Source organism: Taudactylus pleione, unplaced genomic scaffold (genome assembly GCF_031769625.1).
Source record: "Taudactylus pleione unplaced genomic scaffold, aTauple2 ptg000278l, whole genome shotgun sequence".
NCBI classification, from domain to species: domain Eukaryota; kingdom Metazoa; phylum Chordata; class Amphibia; order Anura; family Myobatrachidae; genus Taudactylus; species Taudactylus pleione.
In genome coordinates, this window is record NW_028284680.1 from 8,592,159 (window position 1) to 8,604,906 (window position 12,748).

The 12,748-nt window shown below is 49.6% G+C and overlaps 1 protein-coding gene across 1 annotated transcript in view; it reads left to right on the forward strand.

Annotated features, from left to right (window-relative positions):
• The window catches only part of LOC148513530 (CMP-N-acetylneuraminate-beta-galactosamide-alpha-2,3-sialyltransferase 4-like), a 45,375-nt gene extending 32,848 nt beyond the window's left edge, over window positions 1-12,527 (forward strand). Inside the window, exons 6-10 of the mRNA XM_088481877.1 lie at window positions 6,718-6,813; window positions 7,753-7,942; window positions 8,322-8,474; window positions 11,015-11,166; window positions 12,449-12,527. Coding sequence (XP_088338003.1) covers window positions 6,718-6,813; window positions 7,753-7,942; window positions 8,322-8,474; window positions 11,015-11,166; window positions 12,449-12,527 — 670 coding nt within the window. The remainder of the gene's footprint in view (window positions 1-6,717; window positions 6,814-7,752; window positions 7,943-8,321; window positions 8,475-11,014; window positions 11,167-12,448) is intronic.
• Window positions 12,528-12,748: the final 221 nt, after the last annotated feature.

Below are 12,748 nucleotides of genomic sequence, written 5' to 3' on the forward strand. Positions count from 1 at the left end.
CCAGTTCCATGGCGGGCACGGTGCGGCAGTACCTTACAGGGTAACCAGTTCCATGGCGGGCACGGTGCGGCAGTACCTTACAGGGTAACCAGTTCCATGGCGGGCACGGTGCGGCAGTACCTTACAGGGTAACCAGTTCCATGGCGGGCACGGTGCGGCAGTACCTTACAGGGTAACCAGTTCCATGGCGGGCACGGTGCGGCAGTACCTTACAGGGTAACCAGTTCCATGGCGGGCACGGTGCGGCAGTACCTTACAAGGTAACCAGTTCCATGGCGGGCACGGTGCGGCAGTACCTTACAGGGTAACCAGTTCCATGGCGGGCACGGTGCGGCAGTACCTTACAGGGTAACCAGTTCCATGGCGGGCACGGTGCGGCAGTACCTTACAGGGTAACCAGTTCCATGGCGGGCACGGTGCAGCAGTACCTTACAGGGTAACCAGTTCCATGGCGGGCACGGTGCGGCAGTACCTTACAGGGTAACCAGTTCCATGGCAGGCACGGTGCGGCAGTACCTTACAAGGTAACCAGTTCCATGGCGTGCACGGTGCGGCAGTACCTTACAGGGTAACCAGTTCCATGGCGGGCACGGTGCGGCAGTACCTTACAAGGTAACCAGTTCCATGGCGGGCACGGTGCGGCAGTACCTTACAGGGTAACCAGTTCCATGGCGGGCACGGTGCGGCAGTACCTTACAGGGTAACCAGTTCCATGGCGGGCACGGTGCGGCAGTACCTTACAAGGTAACCAGTTCCATGGCGGGCACGGTGCGGCAGTACCTTACAGGGTAACCAGTTCCATGGCGGGCACGGTGCGGCAGTACCTTACAGGGTAACCAGTTCCATGGCGGGCACGGTGCGGCAGTACCTTACAGGGTAACCAGTTCCATGGCGGGCACGGTGCGGCAGTACCTTACAGGGTAACCAGTTCCATGGCGGGCACGGTGCGGCAGTACCTTACAGGGTAACCAGTTCCATGGCGGGCACGGTGCGGCAGTACCTTACAGGGTAACCAGTTCCATGGCGGGCACGGTGCGGCAGTACCTTACAGGGTAACCAGTTCCATGGCGGGCACGGTGCGGCAGTACCTTACAAGGTAACCAGTTCCATGGCGGGCACGGTGCGGCAGTACCTTACAGGGTAACCAGTTCCATGGCGGGCACGGTGCGGCAGTACCTTACAGGGTAACCAGTTCCATGGCGGGCACGGTGCGGCAGTACCTTACAGGGTAACCAGTTCCATGGCGGGCACGGTGCAGCAGTACCTTACAGGGTAACCAGTTCCATGGCGGGCACGGTGCGGCAGTACCTTACAAGGTAACCAGTTCCATGGCGGGCACGGTGCGGCAGTACCTTACAAGGTAACCAGTTCCATGGCGGGCACGGTGCGGCAGTACCTTACAAGGTAACCAGTTCCATGGCGGGCACGGTGCGGCAGTACCTTACAGGGTAACCAGTTCCATGGCGGGCACGGTGCGGCAGTACCTTACAGGGTAACCAGTTCCATGGCGGGCACGGTGCGGCAGTACCTTACAGGGTAACCAGTTCCATGGCGGGCACGGTGCAGCAGTACCTTACAGGGTAACCAGTTCCATGGCGGGCACGGTGCAGCAGTACCTTACAGGGTAACCAGTTCCATGGCGGGCACGGTGCGGCAGTACCTTACAGGGTAACCAGTTCCATGGCGGGCACGGTGCGGCAGTACCTTACAAGGTAACCAGTTCCATGGCGGGCACGGTGCGGCAGTACCTTACAAGGTAACCAGTTCCATGGCGGGCACGGTGCGGCAGTACCTTACAGGGTAACCAGTTCCATGGTGGGCACGGTGCGGCAGTACCTTACAGGGTAACCAGTTCCATGGCGGGCACGGTGCGGCAGTACCTTACAGGGTAACCAGTTCCATGGCGGGCACGGTGCAGCAGTACCTTACAGGGTAACCAGTTCCATGGCGTGCACGGTGCGGCAGTACCTTACAGGGTAACCAGTTCCATGGCGTGCACGGTGCGGCAGTACCTTACAGGGTAACCAGTTCCATGGCATGCACGGTGCGGCAGTACCTTACAGGTAACCAGTTCAATGGCGTGCACGGTGCGGCAGTACCTTACAGGGTAACCAGTTCCATGGCGGGCACGGTGCGGCAGTACCTTACAGGGTAACCAATTCCATGGCGTGCACGGTGCGGCAGTACCTTACAGGGTAACCAGTTACATGGCATGCACGGTGCGGCAGTACCTTACAGGGTAACCAGTTCCATGGCGGGCACGGTGCGGCAGTACCTTACAGGGTAACCAATTCCATGGCGTGCACGGTGCGGCAGTACCTTACAGGGTAACCAGTTACATGGCATGCACGGTGCGGCAGTACCTTACAGGGTAACCAGTTCCATGGCGGGCACGGTGCGGCAGTACCTTACAGGGTAACCAATTCCATGGCGTGCACGGTGCGGCAGTACCTTAAAGGGTAACCAGTTCCATGGCATGCACGGTGCGGCAGTACCGTACAGGGTAACCAGTTCCATGGGGTGCACGCTGCGGCAGTACCTTACAGGGGAACCAGTTCCATGGCGTGCACGGTGCGGCAGTACCTTAAAGGGTAACCAGTTCCATGGCATGCACGGTGCGGCAGTACCTTACAGGTAACCAGTTCCATGGCGTGCACGGTGCGGCAGTACCTTACAGGGTAACCAGTTACATGGCGTGCACGGTGCGGCAGTACCTTACAGGGTAACCAGTTCCATGGCGTGCACGGTGCGGCAGTACCTTACAGGGTAACCAGTTCCATGGGGTGCACGCTGCGGCAGTACCTTACAGGGGAACCAGTTCCATGGCGTGCACGGTGCGGCAGTACCTTAAAGGGTAACCAGTTCCATGGCATGCACGGTGCGGCAGTACCTTACAGGTAACCAGTTCCATGGCGTGCACGGTGCGGCAGTACCTTACAGGGTAACCAGTTACATGGCGTGCACGGTGCGGCAATACCTTACAGGGTAACCAGTTCCATGGCGTGCACGGTGCGGCAGTACCTTAAAGGATAACCAGTTCCATGGCGTGCACGGTGCGGCAGTACCTTACAGGGTAACCAGTTACATGGCGTGCACGGTGCGGCAGTACCTTAAAGGATAACCAGTTCCATGGCGTGCACGGTGCGGCAGTACCTTACAGGGTAACCAGTTACATGGCATGCACGGCAAAACCGATTCCATTCTGCACCAGTCACATAGTGAGATTGGGAAGATTATCAGGCTCACTATTGTTTCTCCATTTCAGCTGTGTTATGTAGAAGAAGGCGGCACACCTGTCCTGAAAGGGATATTAGTGGTTTACATTATTTATCCTCTCTAATACCTCTCAGATCCCCGTAAAATCAGTCTTTTCCTATAGTCAAAGTTCAATCAATCAATCAATCAATAACTTTGTCATTAACAATTCACAATACATGAACTGCCAACTAAACATATTTGCAAGTCGTCTCCAATCAGGAAAACAGTTACTTTTTTTTTAACCAATGGCGCAACACAATATTGACCTATACCCTCTGTTCAGGGGCAACAAACTAAATAAGCCAAATCCCCTCCTCCCTTTTCCTCCCCTATTGCTGAGTGTCTGTCTCCTAGTCCCCAATTTGTCACATTGTGTAGCTAGGAGTAGCCCAGGTGTAAAGCTGAATACACACTTGCAGATCAGATAAACGCTCCGACCCTTGGGGCAATTATCTGATCAGACTGTACACACTGAAGGGGATCGGGAAGACAGACATGGCAATTATTAAGCAGGTCATACAATTGTATAGCGTGTATCCAGCTTAAGTATTGCTGAATCTCTAGATCTTATATTAAGCCAAAACAAATACAGGGCCTGATTCAGCACAGGACGGAACTGCAAAGCTGCACGCAAGCATGCATTACTTATCCAAGCTGCGTCCAAGGACGCAGCATCGAATAATCTGCTTTAACGTCGGCCGGCTGAGTGACCCAAGGCCGCAGATACAACAAGGAGGCAAGGAAACCTCTGTCAACCAATGGAGATCCTGGCCTCTTCCCCCCCCCCAACCAGGACCGGCGCTTCCACTAGGCAAGCTTAGGCTTCTGAGTCCGAGTACGGAGGGTGCAGGAGGTGCACCCTCCATTTGCCGGGAGGCCGCTGAGATTGTGTTACCAGCGGGCTCCCAGCTCCTTCTCCCCCTCCTCCCCCCCCCCACCGTGCCTGGCTCCTTCTCTCCTCCCCCCTCCCCCCGGGCCGGACGCAGCGGGCACTAGAGCACGGTTTAAGGTAAGTATTATTATTTGTATGTGTGGGCGGTGGGGGGGGGCTTACTACAGGGGGGCCTTACTACTGGGGGCATCATATGGGGGCACTACAGGGGCCATACTATTGGGGCACTACAGGGGCCTTACTACTGGGGTTATCATATGGGGGCACTATTGGGAGCAATACAACTGGGGGTACTACAGGGGCCCTTACTACTGGGGGCACTGCAGGGAGCATTACTACTGGGGGCACTGCAGGGAGCATTACTACTGGGGGCACTACAAGGGCATTACTACTGGGGGCACTGCAGGGAGCATTACTACTGGGGGCACTACAAGGACATTACTACTGGGGGCATCATATGGGGGCACAACAGGGGCCTTACTATTGGGGGCACTACAGGGGCCTTACTACTGGGGTTATCATATGGGGGCACTATTGGGAGCACTACAACTAGGGGCACTACAGGGGCCCTTACTACTGGGGGCACTGCAGGTAGCATTAGTACTGGGGGCACTACAAGGACATTACTACTGGGGGCACTGCAGGGAGCATTACTACTGGGGGCACTGCAGGGAGCATTACTACTGGGGGCACTACAAGGACATTACTACTGGGGGCACTGCAGGGAGCATTACTACTGGGGGCACTGCAGGGAGCATTACTACTGGGGAACTACAAGGACATTACTACTGGGGGCACTGCTGGGAGCATTACTACTGGGGGCACTGCAGGGAGCATTACTACTGGGAGCACTGCAGGGAGCATTACTACTGGGGGCACTACAAGGACATTACTACTGGGGGCACTGCAGGGAGCATTACTACTGGGGGCACTGCAGGGAGCATTACTACTGGGGAACTACAAGGACATTACTACTGGGGGCACTGCTGGGAGCATTACTACTGGGGGCACTGCAGGGAGCATTACTACTGGGGGCACTGCAGGGAGCATTACTACTGGGGGCACTGCAGGGAGCATTACTACTGGGGGCACTACAAGGGCATTACTACTGGGGGCACTGCAGGGAGCATTACTACTGGGGGCACTACAAGGACATTACTACTGGGGGCATCATATGGGGGCACAACAGGGGCCTTACTATTGGGGGCACTACAGGGGCCTTACTACTGGGGTTATCATATGGGGGCACTATTGGGAGCACTACAACTAGGGGCACTACAGGGGCCCTTACTACTGGGGGCACTGCAGGTAGCATTAGTACTGGGGGCACTACAAGGACATTACTACTGGGGGCACTGCAGGGAGCATTACTACTGGGGGCACTGCAGGGAGCATTACTACTGGGGGCACTACAAGGACATTACTACTGGGGGCACTACAAGGACATTACTACTGGGGGCACTGCAGGGAGCATTACTACTGGGGGCACTGCAGGGAGCATTACTACTGGGGAACTACAAGGACATTACTACTGGGGGCACTGCTGGGAGCATTACTACTGGGGGCACTGCAGGGAGCATTACTACTGGGAGCACTGCAGGGAGCATTACTACTGGGGGCACTACAAGGACATTACTACTGGGGGCACTGCAGGGAGCATTACTACTGGGGGCACTGCAGGGAGCATTACTACTGGGGGCACTGCAGGGAGCATTACTACTGGGGGCACTGCAGGGAGCATTACTACTGTGGGCACTGCAGGGAGCATTACTACTGGGGGCACTGCAGGGGCATTTTACTACTGGGTGCACTGCAAGGACGGTATTGTGAACCTTTGCCTTGAGCGCCCTGAAACCTTGCACCAGCACTGCCCCCAACGGCGGCGACAGAACTCTGTTTCTGGAAACGGAGGCCATCGCCACCCCTTCCCATCCTCAAACAGCAGCAGACTGTCAATCACTGTCAGTCTGCTGCCGGACCGTGTGCAAACACGCAGGACCCGTACTGCACATGCATAGTCCAACCATCGGGAATCTGCGTTCACTGCTGAATAAAGCCCACACTCCATTATTTTATATATAAAAAAATAATAATAATCCAGCACCAAATCAAATTATTTATGGTCAATGTAATGTAAATATGTGGACAAACAGAGGTGCAGATCTGTCCACCACCACATAACTGAGCCTAAGGATCACATATAAGCACAATTTACTTCACTTAAATAACATTTTTTTCTGAAATTCTCAATAACAAACGTTTGGCTTAGGGGTGCCATGAAAACCGTGCTGATACTCTAGGGCGTTTGGGAACCACTGGCCTATGATATTAGTTTGCCATCTAGTGGTAACTAATGAGAACTGCCTCTACAGGGTTCTTGTCTGGAATATTGCCACCGTAAGAAAAAAATGGCACAAGTTTTATAAATACATTAGCTAAAGTTTGAGAAGTGTGAAACATAAAAAGTACATTGCAGTTTTAACTTTTAACACGACTTTGTTTCATGGCATTTGTCATTTGTGAGATTACGGCTGATCTCTAAAACAAGGCGATTTTCCTCTGTCTAGGTTGAAGTGTAGACGGTGTGTTGTGGTCGGCAATGGGCACCGGCTAAAAAACAGCTCCCTGGGGGAAATCATTGATAAATATGATGTGGTCATCAGGTAAGAGAGAGTCTCTTTCTGATGGGAAAGTGTAAATGTACAATATGACAGTCATTAGTTATAATGTATGGAGTGCAGTCCATTAATCTCCTGAGTACACATGTGAAGGAGAGGTCCCATTGCTGTCTCTGAGACAGGCTGTCTTTCTGCGCCTGATCTCTACAGCAAAGCTTGCAGGTAGAAAAACCCATATGTATTATTAGGCGGTGTTTCCTGATAGCTGCTGCCTGATAATGTTGTTTCACAGATGTACAATACGGCACTTTGGCACAAATGGAATAAATTTGTATTAGATGCATTTTATTGTAAAAAAAAGGGCGGTGATCTGAAGTTTGCCCAGGACATGAGTTACTGTAGATACATTGCCACTGGAAACTCTTCCAACTAATGGTGGGTACACACTGGGCGATTAAAGTGGACGACTGATCGATAACGATATCGTTATCGTTCAGTCGTCCACTTTATCGTCCATTTTTAACCCCAAAACGATGAACGATAACGACGACGCACGTTCCCGCGGGTCGTTCGTCATCATCGTTCATCGGGTTAACATGCAAGCCAACCTGACGATATTGCCAGGTTGCTGCATGTTGGGGAATGGGGGAGAGAGCCCGGCGCTGAACGATATCGTTAATGATATCGTTCAGCGGCTGTGCTCAATGTCATGAACGACATTGAGCACAGCCTGCCGGGGACACACTAGACGATATCGCTCAGGGAGCATATCGTGTAGTGTGTACGCACCATAAGTCTGAGGGTCTCACTAGCCCATCACAAAACAGGACTGTCCATAGCAGTGGGAATATTGCAGAATGTGGGATGGGGAGGTGCCGTTTAATACTGTGCAGACCCTGGTTTTCACTGTCCATGTGTGTTTTATAATGCATATATTTGTCTTCAGGGTTTTCACTTAGTTTGCTCTAACAATTCTCTTACCAGGATGAACAACGCCCCCGTCCACAAGTACGAGAAAGACGTTGGCAGTAAGACCACCATGCGCTTCTTCTACCCAGAATCTGCTGATTTTGATGTCTATTTGGATAACAAACCAGACACTTTATTGGTTCTGGTGCCTTTCAAGCCCCTGGACATCGAATGGCTGAAGATCATTTTAAATGATGAAAAGAGGGTGTGTTGTGCTATTCCTTTATCATTATGATTATTATTATGGTGTTCTAACTGTCTATTACAGAAGTTGTGATCTTCCTCTCACGATTTTAAAAGGACTATTTCACCGTGTTTAAGGTCAGCCATATGTGAGCCATGCAAGCCAGTAGCACCCATCCTGATCCCTGGCAGTACACGTACATACATGTATATGGCACGATTAGCGCAATCGTCAGCCATCCACATTTGTTGCCCATCCTGCCAAATTCTTGAACTACATCCCTCCAAATATTCGGCCACCCTCGAGGAAGTTATTATACTGACCAATCATTAGAGGATTTCCCCACTCACTCATTTCATGTCGTCCACCATGAGCTTATTAATGTTTGTTGTCATTTCAGGTCAATAAAGGTTTTTGGAAAACGCCCCCTATAATCTGGGATGTGGCCCCCCAGAATACACGCATCTTGAACCCTTACTACATGGAAGTGGCCTCCACAAAAATTCTAGGTCCTATAATCTACAATTTGACACGGTCCAAAAGGAGGACAGTGGTAAGAAGTGTGCGGGTTATTGGGCAAGCTGCTTTTGGGAGCGGGTGTCATCTATAGCACTGTATGCAACATTGTGTCAATTCCAAACATACTTGGTCAGTTGATATCTCGTAGCATCTCACTGTAGCTATATTACTAAAAAATACGAAAATGTAAAGAATGAACGTTAGCAGTAGACGACTCCACACATTAAGTATTATTATCATTTATGAAAAGCAAAACCTTGCCGTGCAGTGCAAAGTCTGCTTACATTCTGCTGACCTGGTTTTTGCCAGTGTGCTCTGACACATTAGAGCAGCAGCTTGCGATGGCTGAGGAAAAATGTTCGGTAGACTGAAGGTGTATCTAGCAAATTATGGAGTAGGTGCACCTAGTTTTGTGGAGGAGAACAAAATGCTTTCTTTTTTTGCGGTGCAAGGTGATTGGCATAAAGTGGTGCAGCGGGCACGTTTTTATGGGTGCTCCTGCTGTGTGAGGGTCATTTTAACTTGACAACAGGTCTTGAATTTTGCGCCAGCTCAGATCTGACGGTCTTTTGCTCTCATACTTAATGGCAGTGGTTCTGTAACTCCATTCTGTGTGGAAAGGGTGCGTTTTGCAAAGCACAAATTGTCTTTAGTATAGATCACTGCATCTAAGCACTCAGTTAATATACAGTATAAGTCCTGCTGTGCTATGCTATATGTACACCATAGGAAGTAAGCGACATGAAGGTTTCAGCTACAACCTCAGTGGCCACAAAGATTGTCCCAACCATGCTACTAGGAACCTGTATGCAATGTTCCAGGTGCCATGGATACCTGAACCACAGAAAAAAAAAAAGATTCCCTCCAGCACACTGCAGCAATATTAGCAAAAATACTTGAATCCTACTTGATAATAGAAATTCAGAGGTATTGGTTGCATACATTTGCAAATATATGATTAAGCGCCGGGCCAGCATCAAGGCTCCTCTATACCGGCCTCCCTAACATTAAGGGGTTCACATCCGAGGTGCAGAGCAGCCCAAAAGAATCCAGCCAAGGACCAATCCCAGGGCATCACACGGAAAATGGAAGAAAGGTGATAGTGAAGTGTAAAGTATAGATATGTCAAGATAATAAGTGTTAATATAATAAGAAAGAATTAAAATGACATATATAATAAACAAACAAATATAAAGGGGAGGAAAAAATATCTATGTGTATTAAGTGGTGATGCCCTGAAAAAGGCCCAGCCAGAGCCACTCCAGGGGTCCCACGCCCGTACGCTCACCCCAAAATAATTATTGCTACAAAATAGTAGCACCCACTCTGGGTCATATAATTACAATTAATGTACTGCATAATAACAGCACATGTATAAGCCGAGAGCTGACTCACCTAGGAGTTCCCCCATAAACCTCCAAATGGCACTATACGGACCAGCACATCCTCCCAATGCTGGCTCTCTTCATGCCTCTCAGAACTGCATATAGAAAGTGTGGTGGTCGCTCACGTCAGCTTTTTTTTTTTTCAGTGGTTCATTGTAAACTCCGCCCTTTACAAGCACCTGAGCAATATCATTACGCTGATGTGAGCGACCACCACACTTTCTATTTTGTGCCATGGATACCTGCTCACAGTAGCATGTGGTTAAATGCTTATGGTCTGAACTAACCCTTACAGATCAATGGAGTAACCTGCTAGTTGATGTGTATAGGAATAGTGCAGTGAAACGTGTCACACATGTGTAGTACACAAGAACAACCTGTTATATGACCATACAATAACATACTGCAAGTGAATAATGAATGCACTGGGGACCCCAATGGGCAGGCACCTGTCATACTCTGGCTTGTGATGATGTTGGCTTTATTTGATCAGACATTGGAGGGCAGCAGCAGCATTGCCCTATAGCGGCAGGGGGCGGCAGGAAGTTGGGGTGTATAGGACAAAAAATATATCACATTTTATGCTCTAATAACACGACAACCTACAATATAGAAATATTTGCTTCTGAACATCTGAAAGGAAATAAAGTTGTTCTGAGCGTCTGACATTTGGCTGCGCTATATTAGGACCTGTACAGCTATAAAGATATATCGGGGGCCGTACACAATGCACGATGCGGTGACCGACCGCCCGATATGCTGGGCACCGGCTCCATCCTCTATGCCGGCGTCGGCATCTGGGTCATTCCATCGACCCTATATGCAGGCCGATGGAATGACCTCAATGGATGACCAGCGGGAGCACGCATGGTCACGCATAGTGAGTACACACTGGCCGATGTGGACGATGTGCCCGATCCCATGGATCAGGCGACATATCGTCCGCAGGATCAGGCGACACATCGTCTAGTGTGTACCCAGCATTAGTCCCATAACCGTTCTGAATTCTCAGAAAGGAAGAAAGCAGGACTGAGATGTATTGAATGAGAAAGCATATGGCAGCATTTTGGAAGATTTAGCGCATAGCTTTAGCCTTTGGTAAATTAGACATGTTTGTCCCAGCTGCGATGTAGAACACATGAGATGTCTATTTTTACTATTAAGTGTTGTGTGGAACCTCTCATTCCAGAAACCGACTACGGGAATGCTAGCGATAACCTTTGCCCTCCACTTCTGTGACCAAGTTCACATTGCAGGGTTTGGGTACCCAGCACTCAGCAATAAGACCCATCTCATTCACTACTACGAGAAGGCGACAATGAAATTAATGGCTGTAAGTGGATTCTAAATGCTGTTGTGAACCTTAACCGGGATAAATGGAAATACAGTCAGGTGCATAAATATTGGGACATTGACAGAATTTTCATATTTTGGCCTCTATTCACCACCACAATGGCTTTGAAATAAAAAAAACAAGATGTGCTTTAACTTCAGACTTTCACATTTAATGTGAGGGTAATTACATCCAAATCAGGTGAACGGTGTAGGAATTACAACAGTTTCTATATGTGCCTTCCACATTTTCTGGGTAATAGCCGTGTGTACATAAATAGCTAGGTCATTGTCTTACAAATACAACCAGTGTTTAGCTCGGTAAATACTGGACGATATATCGGCCATTCACTCGTACGCTCGATATTTTGCGAGTGTGTCGGCAGGTGTGTAGCCCCAATATGTTTGTGAGTGACATCATTCACAGACATATCGCATCGGATGTGCTGTACAGCAGATGGCTGATATATCTGCAGATATATCGGTGCATCTGTTGGCGCCGCATGCACAGACAACCTGCCGATCGCCCACACACATACCGCAGGGACCTGGCAGTGAGTGACGGCAAATTTAAATGCCCGCCCAGTTGTGACGTCAGGCCCGACACATCGGGCGGACGATTGGTAAGTGTATATGCACCCAGCATATGTATCTTCATTTATTCCTTCAGGCTAAGAGACAAAGGGACAGAAATTGCTTTTATGTGGTGCTTAAACAAACAATGACTCTTCCATTAATAAATGGCTGAGCTGATTTTCCTGTTTTCAAGCTGAAAGCTGAATTTCCACTTATGTCATATGCACTTCCACATTGCCCTGTAGCCTGTTGATCTCTACAGTCCAATATAAATGAAAAGTAAATCAGTGTGGACTTCAGTCATTCCTGGTTGGAAATACAAATGGCTAATGACAACGATTATTGCCTGTGTCCAGTCATTGAACAACAACATTAATGGATTCCCATGAGATCCAGTTGCTCGCTCATGGCTGTTGAACAGTCTGTCCAATTTGGATATTTATGTTTGATGCCAGCTAGAAACATTCAGGTCTTCGGGGAACATGTTGGGACACAGAATATACGTAACTCATGTGATCAGCTTAACACATACAACAGTCTGCAGGGAGAGAGAGAGCGTAGATGTCAGTGGATTCGATGTCCCAGCATGCATTGGGAAAGGACAGAATGGAGCGTAGTACACTCTACTTGAGAGGCAAAGGAACCATAAAGAGGGTTCGGTATCACCATGTACTCATTGCTGACTTCCTCTTCTTCCCTGCCAGATGTCCGCTGCACATAACATCACTCTTGAAGCCTTTGCAATAAGAAATCTTCTTCAGCACGGACTTGTTCACAATCTGACTTATTTCTGAAGATGGGATTGTATATGCGGGAACCCTACAAGCCTCTACCCTACTGTGCGATTCAGAGGACAGTATGCTGGGCACGCTGCTCTCTGCCACCTTTTAGCCAGTGAAAGGAACATTTTTGAGAAATTGTGGATAATTATTTCTTAAACGCAGATGGGACTGGAGAAAACATTCTGCACAGGGTACATACCCAGTTATAAGGACTTCGGCATCTAACTGTGCAA